This window comes from Python bivittatus, unplaced genomic scaffold (genome assembly GCF_059951505.1).
Source record: "Python bivittatus isolate LINGU-HERP-01145 unplaced genomic scaffold, Pbiv_v1 ctg000590_np1212, whole genome shotgun sequence".
In the NCBI taxonomy this organism is placed as follows: Eukaryota; Metazoa; Chordata; class Lepidosauria; order Squamata; family Pythonidae; genus Python; species Python bivittatus.
In genome coordinates this window covers 6,075,073-6,098,338 of record NW_028277086.1, presented here as the reverse complement: position 1 = coordinate 6,098,338, position 23,266 = coordinate 6,075,073, and the positions used below count along the sequence as shown (strand labels likewise).

Below are 23,266 nucleotides of genomic sequence, written 5' to 3'. Positions count from 1 at the left end.
GCCAGACAGATGGCGTGCAGAGAGTTTTGCTCTTCAGCAGATCACTGAATAATGTATGAAGATGAGAAACACAATTTATTGTATGTTTATTGATTTAGAAAAAGTGGAATGACAATGTCAATAAGCTTGAATTATGGGATTTTTCCGAGGTGTGATTCCTGAATGAGAGAAAAGCAGTGTATGATGAGAGAAAAGCATGAGTAAGAATAAATGAAATGCTTAATGAGAGGCTCAGCATTGATCAGGGAGTAGGACAAGAATGTCTAATGATTCCTTGATTGTTTAATTCTCTTATGGATAAATGCATAAAGAATTCTTGTATTGATGATAGAGTCCCTTGGTTAAAGATGTGAATATATGTGTACTTTGTGTCACAGTGATGCCATACAGTTGAGTGAAAACCCAAACTATTGGCAGCAAACATCAGATAGACAGTGTGGCGCATCAGAGGAGATGGATCTGAACATTCATGATCACAGGCCAAAGTAGTTGTGTTTGACAGGGAAAGTGGAGTGAACAACTGCAAGTTGTACATATAGGGCAGGTGATTGAAACAAGTAGATGAATTAGTATGTCATACCAGAATGTTTAGTAATGATGAGAAAGTAGATGGAGGGATTTTAATATATGTAACTGCTGGTAGAAAAATAACAGGTACTATGTGGCTTGTTGTGGGAAATTAATGATACTGCCTTCTCAGTGTTTGAGATTCTCCCCTAGGGAACAGCATCCCCTGGAGATTCAGAGGGCCCCAACTTTTTTAACCTTTTGCAAGGCGTTGAAGACTGGTTGTTCCTACTTGGGTCAGGGAGGAGATGAGCTCTGCTAATATGGGTGTTTAACAGTGAACTGTTTATCCTCGGGAGGTTATGTTTGGGTGTTTCGTTTTTAATCTCGTAAGCCACCCAGAGTCACTTGTGTGACATGGATGGCTATATAAATGGTGTCAATAAATAAATAATCAAAAGTGAAAATGTCTGTGTATAAAATATGCTTCTGTTCACTTTGTATATGGAAGTGAGAGTTGGGTGTGCCAGAAAAAATACAAAGTAAGTTGAATTAAGGGAAATTGGATAAGTAAAGGTGGGTAGTAAAACAAGATTATTTACCTAGGCCTTGGGGTAGGATAGATGGGACTCCCCATTTATGTTTCATGTTTGCTTTTTGGTGGATTGCCTTCTTGTGATTATTTGGTAGTTATTTTCATACTTGTTTGCTTAATTTTTTGTATTTTGTTATTCTTATGTTACTCTACTGTTGTGAGCCACCCAGAGTCAATTGGATTCAGGCAGCATCCAAATTGAATGAATAAATAAATAAGAATGAAGGGGTGCTGAATGAATGTGGATTGAATAAAAAAGTGAGTTATCAATATGAAATAAGTACACTGAGGAAGTGTGGCCTATAGGGAAGATGAAGACTATAGTTCAAAAAGAGAAGGAAGGAAGGAAGGAAGGAAGGAAGGAAGGAAGGAAGGAAGGAAGGAAGGAAGGAAGGAAGGAAGGAAGGAAGGAAGGAAGGAAGGAAGGAAGGAAGGAAGGAGAGAAGTAAGTCATGGTTGGATGGTGTTGATGAGATCCTAAAAGAGAAAGAACAAAAGACAATGTATGAAGCAGAGTATGGGTGTGGGAGAAGCAAGGACAGCTTATAAGAAAAGAAGATAAGGAGATGTCCAATAAAAAGTGTTGGTATAAATTATATTTAGTTATATTTCTTTTTCTTTTCTTATTCCACACCCTTAATTTCTGTGGCTTATTATGTCTTCTTTTCTGCAAGAATAGCATCATAGATACATATTTACATGTAGGTGGACAAGCGATCTTTATTGCAGATTCTTTTCCAAAATTGTGATGCTGATAGCAACTTGGTAGAACAGGTATGAATAAATGGAACCCTGCTGTCCTTGGCATGAACAGATGTTATTATGGAAATCTGCATGAAAAAAAATGGATTTCAGGTGGAATGTAGAATCCAACTTCAGTTGCAGCCTACCTGAATGATATTACTAAGGGTCATCCTCCCACTTTATATTCTGGATGGAAGCAGAAGTGCAGAGAGAGGGATTTGGGACTGGTGGATAGAATGGGTTGGAATGTGAGCCCCAGGAAAATCTCCATCTCAGAATGGATGAATATATATTTGGCACCAGGGAAGGCAAAGACTGACAGCATATTGAGACTTTATATTTAATTTATAAATTTAATTTTGTCTCTTGTTTAAACATTAACAAAGTGACTTTGTATCTTCCCACGTTCTGCAAATTATGTTACATCCAATGAATAGTAAGAAACAGAATAGTAAGAAAAACAGAAGAATTACCAAATGAAGAAAAGGTTTGGTGGCGGTAGCAAACCTAACAGATCCCTCAGAGAGATTCCCAGTTAATGGGATTATTGTGTTATTTAGAAGGAAGAATGAAAAAATATGAAAAGGAGCCCCATGACAGACAGATAGGCAAATCTCAGCTGGTTGGTTTCTGAGTTTTTCATTCTTAAGATTGTGTTTCTTAAGATACCTGTTTGAGAATTTGTATTAAAATGATCTGCCTGGACATCCATATCCGTATTCATGTGAACTTGAAACCTGTAGTGATTAAAACTGCATGACAGGGCAGGTTGTCATGTAGCTTATTCCAAAGTATCCTGTCCTCAAAGAACTGTCCCCAAATTAAAGCAAATGTAATATGAATCTTCCATATGCCCTGAGTTTCTCTTCCATCAGCAATGGCTTGTTGCTCTGGATCCAGTTCATTCAATCAACACAAAATCCTCTTTTTCTCCCTCACACCTGTCCAAAGTTCTAGGCAAACCAACCAACCAACCAAATTTTTAAAAAAATGATTTTACAGAAGTTGGTACATATAAAAAGCCTTAGATAACACTGTTGCATGATGTGAGAATGCATTAAGTAATGCATTAAGTAACCACCATTATCAAACTATGATTTAACAGTTGAAACAATGTCTATTTGATTTCCACTGATCCCTTCTGTGGCCTTCACCCAAGCCCATAGGCCAAAGCGTTTGAGCTTTGCCACTCCACCGATGAAAGTCAAGGTCTCAAAAGGAGAGACTCAAAACTAGGTTATTAACTCCACAGCGAAATACCTAAGATTAGAATTACTTTCAGTGCTACGTGCTCAACAAAGCAATTCTGTTATTTAACACTAATGTAAGGTGTAAACAGGCGATACACTGAAATGCCCATGCCAAAGCATGAAGTTTTGTTTTCCCTAAATCTTTCTGAATCTCTACACTTAAATGAGAGCAAAATCATCTATCTGACTCCTTTGGTGGAAAATCAGATTTACAGGTGCCTTTACATCACTTCTTAAAATTTCTGCTTATGGGATATATCTGCTTATTCAACAGCAGCCAACAAATGCTATGTTGTTATCTAAAAGTTGTTTCACTTCTTTGTGACCACCCCCCCAACATTTCCACAGATGTAGGCTTTCTGGCAGTAAAAACAGCAATTGCAACACCAGAGTGGTTACATGCAGACAAAAATATACCACACTCCACTAGGATCCACAGACTGTGTGGTGTAGTGGTGAAAGTGATCAACTGGCTTCAGGGAGAGTCAAATTCAAGTCCACCCTCAGCTACAGAAGCTCTCTGGGTGACCTTGGGACAGGCACTCTCTCAGCCAATATGTTGTGGCAATAAAGGAGCTGGGAGTCGCAGATTGTAGTTCCCCCCTCCACCATGGAAGCTCTTCAGATTGTGTGAAACAAGCAGCACAAATCTTTCTCTGGGTTAGTCAGAAGTAAAGTTTATTGGAAGCGTTTGCAAAGGCTGGTGGGCTTCCTTGCAAATAAGAAGCCACGCCCACATACACACTCCGGCCTAATTATATACATTCCCAATTGCAAGTCCCTCCCCTTTTCCCCATTGGCTAAGGTACTGGGGTGTACAGTCTTTCCAGCCACTCTAGGATTTCTTCCTGGTCCCTCCCACCTCATCCATTACAAGTCTATGGTAATTTGCTCAAGGTTTCAACTAACTGCATTATACTGATAAAGACTGCCCCAGGTTAAATTAGTTTTTATTTACATTGTCCCACACAAGGAGACAACTTCCTCTCCATCTGCCACTATTTGGTAACCATAACACTTAACACTACTTCCTTATCTCTCACACAGCTGCACTCTTAGCATGCTCAAGCTACTATTTGTCAATAATAACATATTTTATCCATCTCTCACAAGATGACTTTGGGCCTCACAGCCCTTCCCAACCAAACGGGAAGAGGCAATGCTGTGAATGTTGGCTTGAGCTCCTGAACATAAGTGGGATAGATATCTAATGAATAAATGAATAGTAAAATAAATATAACTGAAATAAGAATGAAAAACAGCACTAAACCCTCCATAGGAGTAAAGTCAATTATCAATCCAGTACAAACCATCATCTCCTGGGCAAATGATAAATATATTGACTGTGCAATAAAACACGGGCCAAACACAGTGTTTGTATAACACACTGTGTCTAAATAAGTTAATCGTCTTAACATAATCTGGTTTATATAACATGTTAAGAAGATGGTTGAATTCCCAAAACCACCCTGAACCACAAACTACCCAAACTAGTTTCAGTCCTTAAATGAGGATTGTATGAACCCATCTGAAGAATAAAAATCACATTAGGATAGGGGAAAAAATGGTATTAAGGAGAAAATATGGAGGATTTAACTTTCTCTTTTCTCTGATTCCTCCTCCATCTTCCATCCACCACATTTGAAACTCCCAAGAGGAAGAACCACAGCAGGGAATGATTCTCAGCTGTTGCTTTTTACTTTTAAAAGATGACATCTAAGCACATTGGCATGAATCAAAAATCTAACACCTCCCTCCCTTTCTGACATACAAAATGTACCCCTAATTTTAAAAAATATTGCCCAGTCACCTCATGGCTTTCTCATTTCTACCTGGGAGTTTTCCAGGAAATGGGGCTGCAACAAGTTTGAAAGAAGAGTGTTTGGCAAAGAGGATAAGGAAGGCCTTAACTGAGATGGTTTAAATCTATAGATGGAGAAATAGAGTCACCTTTTTTTCAACAGAGTCACCAAGCATATGTTCCAGCATGTGCTCCAAAAGTCAAGATGACCCTATAAATGGACATTTGTTCTTGCCAAAGAAGTCGTTTCCTTTTATTGCCTTTTATTTTCCAAATTGAATTCATTTTATTGCATTGTGGCAAGGACACTTCAGGTGAGTAGTTAGTTTAAACCAGACAAAGAAGGGGAAAAAAGATGACCAGCAGCAAGTAACAGCATTACAGTGATGATGATTGCACCATTAAAAAATCTGAAGGAACAGGTTTGTTCTGGAGAAGGTCTATCTATGTGGTTGCTGAAAGTCAACACTGTCTTAATGGCAGATAATCAATCAGTTTGTGCAACTGATGGCTATCTTGAGGAAGTCTGAGACTAGATCCTACTCTTCCCACAACAAGTTGGGTGGCATGCCCATATAGCACTTTGTATCTGCTGGGTATATTTGTTTCCATAAAGAAAAAAAGCTAAAACACATTCTTGGTGGTATACTGATCTGCACCAACATCTGTAAATGAGAGTCTGGTGGAGCATAGGAAGCAATGTTACACCCACCAGATATTCTCAGTCTCAACAGGATTGTTTTGCCTTTTATGTTTACTCATTTAACTCAGGGAAGCTTATTTCAGAGCAAAACTGTCCAAGATTGCAACTGATAAAATATTCTTTTTGCTGAACTCAACTCCTGGTGTCTTCATGGAGTTTTCTTGGCAACACTATGGGAGTGGTCTTCCATTCTAGGAGCTTTTGTGACTGCTTGGTCTACCTTCCAGCCTCATGATTCCCTGGTGGTCTTTCATTTACCTACTAGCCCAGTTTACCTTCTAAGTTGAGATAAAGTCAGCAAGGTGCTACCAACTGCAGAAACACACAGGATTGCGCTCTTCAATTTTTTCATCTACTCTCCTCCAAGGCCCAGTACTGTATGTGGGTGTGGGTGTGTGTGGGTGACTTCTGAGTCAATCTTGGCTTCTGGCAATGACACGGACAGGTTTCTTGGCAAGATTTTTAGAAGTGGATTGCCATTACTTCCTTCCTAGGGCTGAGAGACAGAGACTGGCCCAAGGTCACCTTCATGCCTAAGGCAGGACTAGAACTCCTGGTCTCCCCATTTTTAGCCTGGTGCTGTTAACCATGGCACCAAACTGGTTCTCCCAAGGTGCATTACAGGATAAAAACTGATTTATCTTCTGGGACTCTTCCCACTGTAGAGTAGGCTGAAGACCAAATAGAGATGGAACATTGAAAAAATGATGCAGGAGAAAGGGATGAATACAATAGTGTTAGTATCTCCCTCATTTGATGTGAAATCCCACCTGAAACTGTTCCTGCTTGCAAGCCAATAGCTTAATTAATGAATGACTAAAACTCAAGTATTTTTATATGTGGAGTGACCAGAGTACAGTAACTAATACCCTATACAACCATATACCCATGAAGAATCATAGCTAAAACAGTCCTGAAAAAATCAACTCCTTGTCTAAATTTAATATTTACTGTTACCACAGAAGCATGGAATCAGGGGAGTCTGCAGGGTGTGGTCAAAATAGTCAAGATGGTGACCACTACAGTGAAATTGAAGCTCTGCCCATAGGCCAAGTTTTGATCATAGCATTGTGGTTGCCATCTTCACTTTGGAATCCTTGGGGTTCTTTGAGTTGGTTGTTTTCTTGCAGATGTTTCATTACCCAACTAGACAACATCTTTAGTGCCTAGTCGGGTAACAAAATGTCTGCAAGAAAAGAACCAAGCTCAAAGAACCCCTAGGACGCCACTGTTCAACCCTGAGCTACAGGTATTCTCTTCTATTGGCATCTTCACTTTTTTTTTTTACTACATGCTGGGATATCCCTGCATGGTATTTGAGATCTTCTGCCCTTGAAATGGAAGCAGCAGGTGATCTCAGAAGCTAAGCCATGTCAATCTTGGTTAGTACGTGTATGGGGGTCCCTCCAGGAATTCAAGGCTTTAGCCTAAACTGAGAAGTTGAAAAAGATTTCAGGAGATGGCAATAGCAAACTAGCTCCTTTTTGTTGCCAAGAAAATTACACAGAAAATTACATTGTCAGTGAAATCACCAACTTCAAGCTCAGCTCAAGGGAGACTTCATTTTGTACTTGAGGAACATCTCTTAAAATAATAGGGTGCTATTATAATAATATACTTTTTAACTACACAAATGAGTGTCCCAGTGTCCCAAATGACGTCCTTTCTTTAAAGAAAAATCCATTTGTATTTAAATATAACCATATCCAATACAGTGCTATACAACAGCTGACTCTTGAGGTTTGCTGACTAGCAAGCAAGAAGAAAATGGAGAAAATTCAAAAGACTGCTAATAGCAGGGATTAGTGCATCTCACTGAAAGGGCATATTTTTTACTGGAGGGAATAATGTGAGTTCCTGTGGATATCTTCATTGGAAGCACAAAGCCCATCTTTGCACTATGGGAAAAACCTGTATTGCTTAATAGCAACACTCATTTCAGCTGAACCAAAGCTCTTATTAGTCAGTGGTAGAATTACCCGTGATGCCTTGGGGTTCAGTCCATGTTGAGCCTAGCCCAATGGGGAGTAGGAATTGCATGCTGAGTGCACGTGCTGGCAGTTTCTTTATGCCCATGGTTTGCAATGCGATCTTCTCCAAGAATGAGCATGCAAGAAATGCTGGCAGAACTTCTTAAAAGTTCAGAGCAGATCCCCGAATTCATCTTTCAAATGAACATGCAGATTCAGCGAGATCCAAGTGGTTAATCGGGATTTTGTAACATTCACCTAGAAATAGTCTCTCTTTTTTAAAAACAGAGCATCTTGTTTTTTGTTCTTCTTAAATGCAAAAGGGAAAAAAGAAAGACAAGACCGTACTCTATGCAGGAAAAAGGAATGGCACAGTACAGAGACAACACTGATAGCACTTATTGATGATAGCTGGCAGAGCCAGGATTGGGTGATGCTACTGTCCTGATTCTCCTTGATTTCTCAGCAGCTTTCATTACAACTGATCATGGTATCCTTCTGGATCTCCTATGGGGACTAGGGGTGGAGGCCAGGTGGAAGCTGTGGCCAGGAAGGCCTTTGCACAGATTTATTTGGGGTACCACTTGCACCCATTCCTGGACTGAGAGGCCCTCCAGATGGTCACTCATGCAGTAGTCATCTCTTGTGGGTACCAGTGCTATGGATTCTATAAGGGGCTGCACTTGAAGACCACTCAGAAACAGCTTTTCCTCCAGAATGCAGTGGTGCAGAAAGCGATGGTGCAGAATGCAGTGGTGCAAAAAGTGACTTGTAATACCACTGTTCCACAGGCTGCACTGGTTGACAGTTCTCTTCCAGGTGCACTTTAAGGTGCTAGTTACCATCTATAAAGCCCTTCATGACATAGGGTCTGGCTATCTGAGGGGCCATCTACCTCCAGCAGTTTCTGCCCTTCCTGTGCTCTGGGTCCCATCAGTTTAAAAAATGTCAACTGACAGGACCCAGGAAGTGGACCTTCTCCACTGCAATGCCTGACCTCTGGAACAGCATCTCCCCAGAGATCCATATGGGCCCCCTCCTAACTATTTCTAAAAATGTCTTTGAAAAACAAGCTTTCCCCCCCAGGTTTTTTAGGGTGGATGGCATGCCTCTTTTAAGCTTTTTATACATTCCATTGTTTGTAAGTTAGTTAAATGTTTTCTTCCAAGATATACATTGTTGTTTTCCTATTATTTTGGGTCCTATTGTTTTTAATAGTGTACCCTGTCCAGAGTATTACAGAGTTGGGCAGCTCTTTAAATTCAATAAATAAATAAGTAGTTTATATTATTTTAAAAGCCTGCATCACCCAGGGAAATTTATGCAATAGAAATATTAGGGGCATTTGTATTAAGAAAACCGTTTTTTCGAGAATGTACATTATGAGCTACAGACATTAGGGAAAAAGGGTAGGCTGCAAGATTTAGCAAAGTAATTAACAATTCAGGATCGAAATTAGCAGAGGTATTAGTGCTTGAAGTCAGGGAACAACGTTGTATCTCAGTCCAGTTCAGAATCAAGATATTACTAGGGAATGCAGAAGGGACCAATCGAGGAGAAAGATCAAGGGTTCCAAAGTAGCTATTATGGGTTGAAGTCAAAGAGAATGTAAGTTTGAGCTCTTACCAAGAGTTGTTCTGTGCTGTATCTTAAATGCAGGAAGCTCTCAGGTGCCTCATTCAATTCCAATCTTAAGAGCCAGGCTATTCTGGAGTAAGAGCCTACCAGCTGAGTAGACCATGCAGATGAAGACAATGCAGATCCTTCATAAAGGTTGGAGACTTAATCCGTGTCCTGAGTAGACTAATGTTTCTCAACCTTGGCAACTTTAAGATTCCTGGACTTCAACTTCCAGAATTCCCCAGCCAGCATGCAGGCTGGGGAATTCTGGGAGTTGAAGTCCACACATTTTAAAGTGGCCAAGGTTGAGAAACACTGGAGTAGAGAAACGGACCATAATCTCCCCTCCCAGGTGGCAAAGAAAGGAGAAGAGGGCTGGGAGGTTCCCTCAAGGTAGTTCTCTAACAGTAACTATTCATACTAGTATGAATAATCTGTTTTAATTAATATCTGCAAACCATATATTGCTACATTGAATGCAATTAACTCCTGACAGCCTGCTACAGTGAGTAACTCTACTTTTGGGAGAGTTATAATCAGGTGGGAAATGTAAGCCCCGTCTGAGAAAGGTGCTTGCTATGTTAAATAGCAGGGTAGAGGTTAAGCTAATCAGCAATATCCTCTGTGAGTCATCATTTTCCTGCACTCTGTAGCCATATAAGATATTCCCTAAATGGTCTGGGGGTGAACCTCTTAAGCCTCTTAAATCCCTGCAGCCTCCTATCTCTGTATTAAAGTCATCAGCCTTCTCCAAGAACTGCTTTCATTTGGGATGCCAAGTTGTCAGATCTGGTTTGGGGGTCCTTAGTACCTGAAGGTTTTTTAGCTTAAACCTTTGCCCAATCAAGCCCATGGGGTCTCCATTATTAGAGGTTATAGTGAGTAGTGTGGAGTATGGCCCAGGACTCAGATTCTGACTCTGAAGAAGCTGCTCCACCTGAACCTGTGGAGAGTGAGCCTCAAGGAGACACCAAGGCAGGAATCAAAGGAGGCTAATCAAACATAGGCACCATCAGAATAGCTGGAGCAGCCAGATGGTGAAGTATGGCCTCCAAGCCTTGGGACTTGGGGAGTAGAATGAAGAGCAGAGCAAAGACGTTAAATGAGGCTCCTTGCCAAGCTCCTTGAAGATAGCTGGTTGCAGCCTGATTTAAGAGGCAGCCCTGAGCCATGTTTCTCTGTTGGAAACAACCGTTTGATCTTCTGCTCTGGCATGTCATTCTTGCTCGTGGAACTCTGACCTTTGGACTGGCTGACAAACCTGGCTTGGCTCTCTAAACCTCAAACTAGATTTTGAGTTCTCTTCTGCATGCTCCTGTTGAAAGTGAAACCACCCAGACAAGCTTTCTTTCCAAGAGACTTTGTTGATTTACATCCCTTCCATTGTCAGCCTTGAGTAAATTGCTATTTTCACCTAGCAACTGTATATGAGAAAGAGTTTGAAGCCTGAGACAGGACAGAGTAGAGCTATCTGGAACTGTGAAGGCTATATGGATTCCTGGGGAACATCAAAAAAGTGTTTTATATGCTCATTGCAAGACAAATCAATACACCATGAACTATTTGTATCTGTGTGATTTGGTATCATTAGTTCAGGTTTTGCTTGAATCACATGGGATAGAATTACAGACCCCTGGAGTTGGAAGGGTCCACTGAGGCCATCAAGACCCTTCCCCTGCTCAGTGCATAAATCCAAGGAGAGGCATCCCTAAGAGATTGGTGTTCAGCCTCTGCTTGAACACATCCAAGGAAGAGAAGCTCACCATTTCTCTCTGACCATCATCTCATTGTCAAATTGCTGCTACTGTTAAGAAACATTCAGTTGGAGTCTGCATTTCCACAATCAACTATTATTCCAAGATCTTTTCAGAAGTGCTATTACCAAGCCAATGGTTCCCTAAAATTCTGTGGTTGATGTCTGTTTCCAAGTGGAGAACTTTGCATTTTTCTTTTTTAAGTAATTTATTTACCTACTATTTATTTATGGGGTTTTTTTTAGCATACTTCTATAATCCACCAAGACAGCTTTAATGTATATATCTGTCTTTTAGGGTATTAGCTATCCCACCCAATTTTGTACTATTGGAAATTTGATCTCCCTTCTTTCCCTGCAACCATTAATTCTATTTTGCCAAATGGACTGTGTGAGGCCTTCTAAATTATATTCAGATTCAGATTGAGAAGGCTTTTTAGATGAAGGACTAGTTAGCGAACACCCTTGTTTAAAAGCAACCTTACAAGAATGTTACTTTTTCTCTGCACATTTGTTGCAGACCATAAGAAACAGCCTTTTTACAGAAATATGTAGCAATCCCCATTTCAATCTCTTTAGCAAAATATTTGGTAGCAGATACAAGGCTAGCACCGTGAGACTTGTGATAAGAATATAATAATTAAATAGTATGTTAATAGTGTTTCGATGATATACCACTGTTTGGCAACACATTTATCAGCATCAGCGAAAATATAGAAAAGCTGTTGAATTCTCCAAGGTTGTTCTTCAGGCTGCACCGTATGAAAGGAATGAGAACAAAGAAAAAGATGAAACTAAGAACAAAACAAAAAACTTTCAATTTTCTAACACTGATGGAGAACCTGATAGAGAAAAAGAATCTCTGGAGAAGTTGAATCCTGCAGGGCTCCCTTGTGAACCTGGTTAGGCCTAATTAAGGATGTAAAAGAATTCCACTGCAGCATCCGATGGGAACAACTGTGGGTGTTCTGCCTTCCTTTGACTTCATAGCAGGAGAAACGCTAGCTTTAAGGAAGGACCAGGTAACGTTCTCCTTTCCTAGTAAAATCCACCACTGTGGGGTTGAGAAGGGTTATTTATTACAATTATTTATATCAGAATAAAAGTCCTCCCAAATGTCAGGTTCAGCCCAAAGAACTCCCCGAGACAGTGCAGGTACAGTTCTGTTGCGTTTATTAGCTTCCACCTCAAGACAGAATCTCACCAGACTGAACCCAAGTTCCCAAACCAGCCAGCCACAACACCGTGAATTCCTTAGGGAGGTGCCAGCCTCATCTTCTTAAACTTCCCACGCTCTTGTTGAGGGCTAAGGGAATGCTTATCTCCTCGAGCGCGGCCTTCATCCAACCATTCCTTCACACCAAAGCAGTATAGAATAAACATCAGTTTAAAAGGAACTACACACTTCTAAGGTCCTTCCCACAGATCACTTAGTCGTAACCGCTGTACCCAGGAAGGAGGAGAAGAATGCAGCCCACAGGCTTATGTCACTGTCACTTGCATTTTCCCTTCCTCCTCCTCCTCCTCCTCTCCTTCTCATTTAAGTTTTTTTGCAAGCTCTTTCTTTTGGATGTGTAAATGCCTGCAGACCTCTTCTGGCGGGTTTCCTCTATCCCACCTAACCATCTAGAAATACCTGGTGATCAAGGTATCTCCCCTGCCAGGTAAGTATCTAGAAATACCTGGTGGAACTTGAAATGCTAACCAGAGGCAGTTGGGAGGGAGACTATCAGGAAATGCTAAGACTGAAAGCTAGTCTGGAATTTAATTTTAAAAAAAAAAGCTTCCCAGAAACCACTGTACTATTGATAAGAAAACTCCATGGATGAGTCTATGAAGTCACCAGGAGATTCTCAATCCTTCCTTATTCCCAATGCTTTCCAGAATGCCCAAGTGATTCCACAGTGATGTAAAGATCCTCATAGAAACCCATTCTCTGCTAATGCTGCTTCTTGACTACTAGTGTTGAACTTCATTAACTCCAGTTCTTTGGTTCATACAGTCTGTTTCTCTATCCTTTCCATTTCATTTTACCAAACAGATAAAGTCCTAGTAAGGTTTAGGTTGCTACAGTAACTGTCAGGATATTCAGCAAATCAGGGTGATAAAAGGGATAAAAAAGTATAGACAGCTCCAAAAAGATCTCTCCAAAGAAGGTAGATAGGCAATTAAAATGGAAAATATTGTTTGTTCTAAGCAGAAAGTGATCTACATGGGGCCAAAGTTATTTATTCTCAATACAAACTGGTAGAATTTCAACTGGCAGCAAAACATTAATTCAATGTATTAAGAATCAGAGCACTGGGAAAAATGTAGTTGTTACAGATGTAAATGTGATACTGAATTATACTCCTAAACTATGGAATTTGACATCTTATGAAGAACTTTTGCTTTATCATGCCTAGACCTTGGTAAAAAGAATTATTGCATGTAGCTGGAAAGAAATGTATTATCTTGATGTTAAGAAATGGATTCAAGATATGTGCTAATTTTCAATTTCTGAAATGTCTTTCTATTCTACAACTGAGAAGTTGGAGCCATATGTTTCTATATGGTCTAAATTTAAAAATAAGATTAAGAATTAATCTTACATGGATATTATATGGATCATACTTTCTTCCTTTTTTCTAGTTTCTTTAGTATCTTTTGTTTATTCCCCTTATATTCAGCTTACTTTAATCAATGTCATATATATGGTTTTTTATTATACAATTACTGATGTATTATTTTTATTTGTTTGTTATATTTCACTAATAAAAATCTTACATTTTTTCAAAAAGGAACTGAACATAAAATTGCCTTTTTGATACTCCTAACCAAATCTGAAGCGCAGCCTTACTTTAGATCCTGTTTATGTCCCATTCATATTTCTGAAGGGATATTAGATAGCCAGTGACGGGCCATCAATTAATCCCATTCATAAAATTGTGGAAGCATTAAATTTGAAAGTGAAGGTCTAGCTCCATGTCTTCCCTATTGTCTTCTCCTTCCTGGAAAAGCCTCTGAAGTGTGACTTTGATATTCTCTCTAGGTTGACTTCTCTTTTTTCTCCCAACGAAGAAATATATTACTGGATTAACACTGCTATTCAGACAGGCCCCTAAACTGCCCAGTTCTAATATGTAGGCTGGGACATCCTCAAATGATGCAACAATGCAAATGACATTCAAAGGAAGAGCAAACAGGAGGGAGAAGATAAGAGTAATCAAGATGGCCATTAAGAGAGCATGCTGTGAAAACTGTTGCATTTCACAGCAGCCTTTAACAACAAGAACCATGGTGGCAATTGTCCAGAGTGGGAGGCAAGTCAGCGCAGTCACCTTGAAGGGGTATAATGCTGTAATTGAATTTTCACTACCCCAAGAACTGAAATGTATAAAGTGAACTGCCGAGAACAGAAAGGAAATCATCCATAGGAGAACACATATAATTATGGACAAATGTCCTGGCTGATAAGAACGATGCCATGCCATGAAGAGGAGAGCCAAACATCGATCCAAGCTAATGGCTGTCAGTAGAAGTTGGCTAGCTATGCACATAAACTGGAAAAACTGGAAATAGACACTTGCCAGGAGGACAGGCTCTTGGGTCAAAACTAAAGGGAAAAACCAGACCATCCTGGCGAGGAGAACCCCAAGGTCAGCTGTTGCCAAGTTCAGGATATAGACAGTGAAAGGATAAATTTTGCTGCTGAAACCCAGGACCCACATAGTCATTACGTTCCCCACAGCGCCAAAACTGGAGATGATCAAAATGAAGATATTCGTAATAAGTATTGAATAGTGATAAAAAGAATGATTAGGTTCTGAAATGGTTACAACTGGAGTTTCAGCATCCACATGAGTCAGTTCTGGTCCTGTGTCTGTAGAAGGTGACGATAAGAGGCTTGGCATGTTATTCAGTCTGTGGTCTGGGCTTTTCTACCATGGGCATTGCTGGCAAAAGGAAAAAAAAAGAGACAAAGGCAGAATCAGTTCCACTGCCGAACTGAACAAAGGATTGATCAGCTAATTGCATGCTATTGAAACAAAAGCAAAAGTGTGTTATAGAGATGGTAAATGTAAAATGCCGAGCAAGTGGACTGCACTTAGCCAACTTTGGCTGGTATTCAAGAACCCAGCAGAGTGGGACCTGGTGAGTACCTGGATGGGTAACCACAAAGAAATCCCAGTCTGTAAACTGGGCTGGGAAATTGAAAAACACCTGGAAGAAGGCAATGGTAAACTATTTCGTATTGTTGCCCCATCCATGAAATCCCCAGGAATTGAACTTAACTCAGAGATGACTCCATTTTAATTAAATGCAAACTGATTACTTTTCCAAGGAGGTCCTCTCTATTATCTTTTCCTTCCTTCCTTCCTTCCTTCCTTCCTTCCTTCCTTCCTTCCTTCCTCTCTATTTTTCTCTATTACAGAGGGCTTATAGATATTAAGACTCTTAAGTATCAAAGTGAGAGGCAGTTTGGTGTAGTAGTTAAAGTACCAGGCTAGAAACCAGGAGACTGTGAATTCTAGTCCTACCTTAGGCATGAAGCCAGCTGCGTGACTTTGGGTTAGTCCGTCTCTCTCAGCCCTGGGAAGAAGATAATGGCCAACCACTTCTGAAAATCTTGCCAAGAAAACTGCAGGGACTTCTTCAGGACGTCACCAGGAGTCAACACTGATCGAAGGCACAACATCTAAGGCATGATACTTTGATCTAAGTATCAAAGTGTAGGGATTTGCCTAAAGGTCAGAATCAGTCCTGCCAATTTGCTAATCACAACTGTACTTTCCCTTAAAGATTCAAGTGTAGAATCAGTGGCCCGTAAGGCAGGCTTGGTCTCTTGGTCATTACAACTAAGACCCCAACAAACGCAGCTGCCTGTATTTAAAAAGAAAAATCCATTAGAGCCAATGGAAGCATTTTAAAAAATCTCCTTCTTAAGGGTGTCATTTCATTCAACACACACAAACATGCAGCTCAACTTTCTGGGTTTGGGGATATGCAGGCAAAGCTTAAGGAAATGTCCCAGAAATGACACAGCAGGTTCTGTGAGGGAAGCTGCAGCTCTTCCTTTACCCCAAAGGGGGGGGGGGAATCACAGCATGAATTATGTAAAGTATTTGTCAAGCCCAGGACTCTTTGTTATTGTTGTTGTTTGGGGAAAAAAGAGATGAGATTAAACAGAGATGTTGACTATGCATAATTCATACACGTTTCCTAAATGGTTGCTTCTTGTGCTGCTGTTGATCTGTCTTTAGGTGGAAAATGGTGTGAATGGGAGCAAAAGACAGTGCAGTGTATTGAGCTCCAACTGGATCTAGAAATTAAGCTGAAGTTATCACAGAAACTTTGTGGGAGGGGGAGGTGTGCATTATTGTATTTTTGCTCGGAGGCATGGGAAACACACCATCGTGGAGAAGGAGACAGATCATCATGGAGAATATCTATGTGGTCATGTCAGGCCCAGCCCAAGAACAATGATGAAACAAACCAGTCAAGTATAGTTCCTTCTTCTGCTTACACCTTATAGACAGAATCTTGCCGAACTAAATCTGTACTACAGCAACTAGTGGATCTACTCTGTGAGATTCTAGGGAGTGGCTATCTTGAACCTCTTTCGCTTCCCACGCTCCTGTTGTGGACTGTGCTGCCTCTTGCCTCCTCCTCCCTCCTGGAATGCACCTCCTCCTTCCTGATAGCCTTGATCTCCCACATCACTCTCCTCCTCGTAGATACATCCCATCACAGGTCACTAAGAGTCAATAACAACTTGATGGCGCACAATCAATCAATCATGGAGGAGAAATTCTGGGTGTGGGGTAAATGTATAAATTCAGAAAGTGCCTACCTTTTGGTATCCAAACTCTACTGAGCCGTCCTATTTCAGGAATGAAGGATGCCTTCTTCGTAATCTCTGATAAAATCAGAAATAGTTCCTCTCTTCTCCCAGGGTTGCCAACACAGTGCAGCCCAGAGAGGCTTGTTCTAGCCTCAGGAAGAGTGAGATGCCACTTCCTCAAGGCATTCCTTATTAAGCCATTAACTTCTGGACCATTAGTGTTTGGCAGAACGCTGTAATCCTTCTCAATATGCGAAAGTCACTCTTCTCTTCTGTTTAAATTACCCTTAATGGCTACCATCGTAGGAGGAAGAGAGGCAAGAAAGGGGAAAATTGGATCTCTGTTTTTTATTTCTTCCTTGGAGATGTCAGACTAGAAAGTACAAAGTGCACGAAAGGAAAAGCAGTTTTCTATAATGCTTAGGAAAAACAAAAATAGATATATGCCAAATGTTCCACTGAAATGCTCTGAATGAGTGATATTCGGATGAAACAAAATTAGAAGGGTTTTGAGGGTTCTGCCCCTATTAGCCCTTGAAGGTGGTCCAGACCAGGAAGCAGACCTGCAAGATTCTGTACATATAGCCTACCTCCATAATGTCTAGTTCTACTCTTCTTTTTTCATCCCCTCCTCTTGCACCTCAGTGACTCAGGGTAGACCTAGCCTGAGACTCTTCCTATTTCCTTTCCCAGGCCTCAAAGAAGGCTTCTGCCCTTTATGTTTTTGTAACGTCTTCTGAATATTTCCCTCAAGGCCATCTCCATGGCTCTCTACAGCCATACGGATTCTCAAAACAACCTCCTTGCTCCTACCTTTTTCATCCTAGGAGCACAAAGATGGGGTAAGTGAAGCAGGATGGTAGTAGTTCATACTGAAATGCCGAGGGATGGCATCATCGTCTCATGATGCCATCCCTTGGCATTTAACTGAAGCACGTGGAGCCAGAGAAGACATAAGTCACAGGTTTCCATGTTATTTTAACATGGAATTAAAAACTAACTTCATTCTGAGAGCATTAAAAATGTCTATTCCAGGTTCAGGAGATTATGTCCTAGTGTTGGGAAGAAAGTTTACATTTCAAACTGGGAAAAGCAAAAAGCCTTCTTTAAAGGCCAACTCAAGGGCCAGGCAATTTCTTGTCTTGGTCTTTTCTCCATCCTTTCATCTTGCTTGTAAAACTGCCATTTTTCTAAATTTCTCCAGGGGAAGGGAAAATTTTCCAACCATACTGTCAAGGAAGTCTGATAGGAGACATCGTCTCATGATGCCATCCCTTGGCATTTAACTGAAGCATGTGGAGCCAAAGAAGACATAAATCACAGGAGAGAGAATTGTGGAAAGAAAGACAGGATATTCACACACACCCTGGGTCACTTTCTAACTAAGTGATTGGGTTCACAAACACACTCAACCCAGGTGAACGGAACACAGTTGCTATGTTCAAATACCACACCATTCTCAATTAAGAACAATGCCTGAGCATGCTAAGAACATGCTAAGACAATGCCTGGATTCCCACATATTAAAGTACCAGCTACCAACCCAATTTTAGTCAAATTCAGCATTTTTATATGAACCCAGCCAATAAGTCCAAGAACATCAAGTTGCAACCATTAATTCACAGGAAACCATACAGGAGAATGTCTCTGCCTGGCACTACTTTGTAGTCTAATGTATTCTCTAAATCTAAATCTAAAGGAGTGGGATGGCTCCCAATTGTGTCAGTACGAGGGATATGGCAGGACCCTCAGGTAGGCCATTACAGGAGAAAAGAGATGTCCAATCTCATCTTCCAACACAATAGCTTCCTCCTTTGGTCCAGGTGACTGGTTTGCTGGAGACCATGGCCTCAAGTGTAAAGAACCACACAGAAGGAATGTGGCAGTTAGCAAAACATGAACTGAGCATGGAAAAAGAAGAAGGTGTTAGAAACAAACTTAACTCTGCCTTAACTCTTTATGGCGGTCAGGCTTTCAAGACTGATGTCAGCCTTTCAAAGGAAGCCAGGTCAGGAAACAGACTCCACAAGAAATGCTGGAACTCTACTTTATTGAATTAGGTTACAGTTACAGAATCTGGAACATTTCTTCACTTTCAACAGGAACCAGCCAAGCTACAGATAAACCATTTATAACTGAAGATTTCAGTTACAAATTGAATTTCCAGATTTCAAAACACTGGTCTATTCAACACTGAACAGAAGATGCCAAAGATACATTTTCTCCCAGTTCAGACAATTTGAATTAATGTCTAGTTCTTGATGAAACACACTGAATTCTGTGGCCAACATCCATCTTTGTGGCCTGGCTTGTGGGTGCATATTTTATTTTTGTTTCATGAATGGGTGAGCAGGTCTTTAGAATTTCCTCCTTTACTTTTGAAAACCTGAAGTTCACCCAACCCAGTCAATAACCATCTTTTCCATTTTTTAGTCTGCATTACACCTAATTGATTTAGTATACATCATATGGAGAATAATTGGTAGGGACATTTGCTGGTGAAGATTTGGGGAAGCAAATTCATTTCAGTACTGTGGGGCAGAGGTAATACATTCAGTCTGCCTTGTGCTTCTGACAGTTTTTGCAAGATTGGAGCTCTGGCTGCAGAAATGACATATCTTATAGGAGCAGTCACTTGAAGCCAAGTTCACACATCCCATTGATTTTTTTTTAATCTTCAATATCAGACAGAGAGGTTAAACATCACAAGTAAGATACCTCCATTCACTGAGATTCACTAGATAAGATTGATACTGAATGGCCTCTAATTTTCAGCTACAGATTAAAAAATACTACTTGGCTATACCTCAATTCTATAGCAATAGCCCTTTTAGGTATTTTGACGTATACTTCATCTTTTAAAACAAAGCCTTGGATTTCTCCCTATGGAACAGAGCTGCCAGTGAGCTGGGGTGGTATTCTTACTAAATTACTTAAAATGTCTTTCTTGTTTAAATGAAAATAGCAGTTCAGTCCTAGTCTGCTACTGCAGGAATAAGCGATTTGAGAAATACTTGGGGTGGATCTGGAATGTATGAGTTAGCAAATGCTTTGTCAATTAACTGAAGTGCCCAGTGACTATTGAATAAAGACTAATCAGACCAGCACTAACAATGAATTATAATATAGAGCTATTGGTGCTTATTTAACTCTGGCCTTGAGAAGGAGGAGGGAAATGGAAGCCCAGGGAAAGTTGAAAGTATGAGAAAGAGACTCAGAACAGCACCACCTTGACTTTGTTATACTTAAAAGGAGCAGGAAAGGTTTGGAACAGACTTTCAAGATTCTATTATTCTACCTTACTACAATAAAGAGCATTCCTGGAATCTCTGCTGTGTTTCCTTTTTGACCTGGCCTACCTCCAAAAGCGTTATCAGTGGCAAGAAACTGTGGGAACTGCATTCCAAAACATCTGGATGATCCCAGTTGCCTCCCCTTCCTCAGCCATCTGATTCTACCTTATGGTGGAAGCACCCTGCCACTACAGCTATCATTCCCTATCCCTCATTCATAGGTTGACTGCTACATCTTCTTTATTCCTTCTCCTGGGCTCTCCTATTGTTCACACGGGGCTGCCAATATGGACATAAAGGGAATAACACACACACACACACACACACCCATCACCTTCCAGAATTCTACCCAACAGAAAATGATTGAAATACTTTATTGGTACTTGGTGACTGTTTTAAAAATGATTATTTCATTTCAATCACAGCTCTATCTTCCGCAAACGATCCCCAGTTTTCCAACTTTGGCGAGCACATTGCTCCATTTGGTCTACAGTAGCCATTAATTGGCAGATGTGAAGCAGCAGCACGTCGCTTCAGTAGGGTGAAGCTCTGGGGTGATCCGTTTGGGGGCAGGAGGGTGCATCAACTCAACCAAGCAAGGTACTGAGCCTCAGCAGCTCGAATTGAGGTGCCAAGATAGGCTTACTTCATTCCTGCTGGCTGCTTCTGGAGACGCATCCATTGCACATCAAAGGCTGGCAGAGTGGTGCTCTCCATGATGCTTGGCTAGGCTGAGTCTCCATTAGGGACCAGATGCTGCTTTGTTTCATAGCTGCCTCAAGAGGGTGCTTCAATCACAGCTTTGATCACACTGCCCTTGTTTTTTTCACATTTTAAAATTGAAATTGAAGGTTAGCCAAAGATCTCCCTCCTGAACCTTGCTTTGATCCTTAGGTTGGACAATATCATGTTATATTTTCTTATTTGGCCCCCCAAAACAGCTCCTCCAAATTCAGAAGCCTCTTATTTGCATCTTCTTGCATGGAAAAAGATTATTAAATGGCTACAACACTTTGTGGTTTTGATCCTAATGCACAAATGTATGGGGATGAGGGCTGTCAACTTTCTGAACTGCTTTCAAAGAACCGGTAACAGAATTACCCCCAGAATATAATAAAATTTGCAGTGAAAACAGGATCCTCTACTGAGGAATTCCAGTGGCAAACTTCAAACAGATAACTTGGGGAACGGGGGTGGAAAGAGAAGTGATGGTGGTAAGGAATAATGATGTTCTACCATGTTGGTGCTGATTATCAGGGAAGAGGGTGGGGAGGAATGTAAGAGAATAACTCACTCGTCTTTCCATAATATAAAGTGTTGTTAGAAGCCAGCTCCAAAATGTTTGATGTTTCTAAGGATGGATGGGTGGATGGAAGCAGTACACTGTGCAGACAGTTAAACTTTCTCAGGTTCTCTCCATCATTCATGCAGAGGTATCCATGCAGAGGGTTAAGGGTGAAATGAGAAAAGCAGGGTTTTACATTGCAATGCCTTCCCTTCCATATGCGTATCATGACATCGCATGCAAATGCAAGAGGGGTGGGCCTTGCATCACAACAGTGCAATGATGCTTTTGACCTTTTCTCAAACGTTTTCAATCCTGCAGAAGCTTTTGTTAGACAAAAGATGTCAGGGAAGGATCAAGGTGAGCTGAAGGCAGACCTGCCAGTCACTGAATCAAATGCTTCCCCTCCTCTCTCGAAATGCTAGGAGGGCTCCCCCAACCCCCCAAAGTCATTTAAAATGTAGCCTCTGCTGTAACACAAGAACCAGTCCAGAGTGTGAAAGCTGATTCTCCTGAAGACTCACCCAAGCACGGTCTCTTTCAGAAGTCAGAACTTTACACCAATATTCTAAGACAGTGTTGTCCAAACTTGGCCACTTTAAGATGAGTGGACTTCAACTCCCAGAATTCCCCAGCCAGCATGGCTGGCTGGGGAATTCTGGGAGTTGAACTTCACTCATCTTAAAGTGGCCAAGTTTAGACAACACTGTTCTAAGGGGTGCTTTCACAACCAGAGGTGATTACCCCACCTCTAATTATTGTTGTTTTAAAATACTTTTTTACTGTAGATTTTCACAATACTAAAGGATAATCCAAACTGAAATCAGAAAAAGAAAAAATAGAAAGAAAAGAAATACAAAGTGCAAAAAAAAAGGAAAGAAGAAGAGGAAAGGAAAGGAAAGGAAAGGAAAGGAAAGGAAAGGAAAGGAAAGGAAAGGAAAGGAAAGGAAAGGAAAGGAAAGGAAAGGAAAGGAAAGGAAAGGAAATTTAAAGATGTGACTCCTGCTCTTCCTTGCAACAAATGCTGGCAAATTTCATATTTCCCCATAAGATTATATACCTAATTCACTTTTTCCTATAGCCTTCCACTTATCCATTCACAAATCCAAAAATCATTGTTGTTTCTGTCCAAGTATCAGCAAAAAGCCCATAAAGGGTTTCCAGAATTTTATAAAAGTATTTATTATTTTAACCCTGATCAAACAAGTCAACTTTTTATTCCTTTCTTTTGCTTCTGACAATCTTCATCTTTAATTCATCAAGTTACTGTCATAGAATTGAATCTCCATTCAAACTGTCTTTGTCTCTTCTCAAAGATTTCTTCAAGGCTTTAGAAACCTTTTGTAAATCCAATGATAAGTTCTTGCCCAAGTTATTTTTCATCTCTTGGCTTGTCATTTGTATTTCCACATTAGCTGTCATCTCTGTTTTATAAACTACAATTTCTTTCTTTTCCAATGTTTCTACTTCAGATGGAATTTGTTTCACCTCTTCAGCCTGTCTGTCTATAAATTCTTCCACATTGTTCTCTTTCCCATCTTTTGTTTCTTTAGAGTCTTCTTCAAAAATGCATTAGCAGGTTCTGACAAACTATACAGATCTCTGTCAGAAGACCCCCAACTTGTGCACACAACTATCATCTACAGAGGACTCCTGTCTTCCCTAATCCCTATGCATCACTTGGCCAGGGATGTGGTGGAGCAAGTGAACAGGAGTCAACATGTGCCTGTGTGTGTAATGCTTAAGCATTTGTAATTAATAACAATTTATAGGTTAACAGAGACTTTTGGCATGCTGTGCATTCCCTTGAACCTTTCATTATTGCAGAAGATCCTGAATGGCTATACCTCTGTTGAAAGTGAGTGCATCCACTAATAAATTCTTCATGCCTCCTCCAGTGACCAGAACGATGGATGCACTA

General features: G+C 40.5%; 1 protein-coding gene across 1 annotated transcript; it reads right to left on the bottom strand.

Annotated features, from left to right (window-relative positions):
- Positions 1 to 13,879: 13,879 nt before the first annotated feature.
- LOC148214735 (mas-related G protein-coupled receptor member H-like) lies at positions 13,880 to 14,836 on the bottom strand. Its single transcript, XM_088149263.1, has one exon. It carries the CDS (start codon positions 14,834 to 14,836, stop codon positions 13,880 to 13,882), a length of 957 nt encoding a protein of 318 aa, XP_088005389.1.
- Positions 14,837 to 23,266: the final 8,430 nt, after the last annotated feature.

Coding starts and splice junctions, on each gene's coding strand:
- LOC148214735 (XM_088149263.1), bottom strand. CDS start 14,836: ATGCCAAGCCTCTTATCGTCACCTTCTACAGACACAGGACCAGAACTG.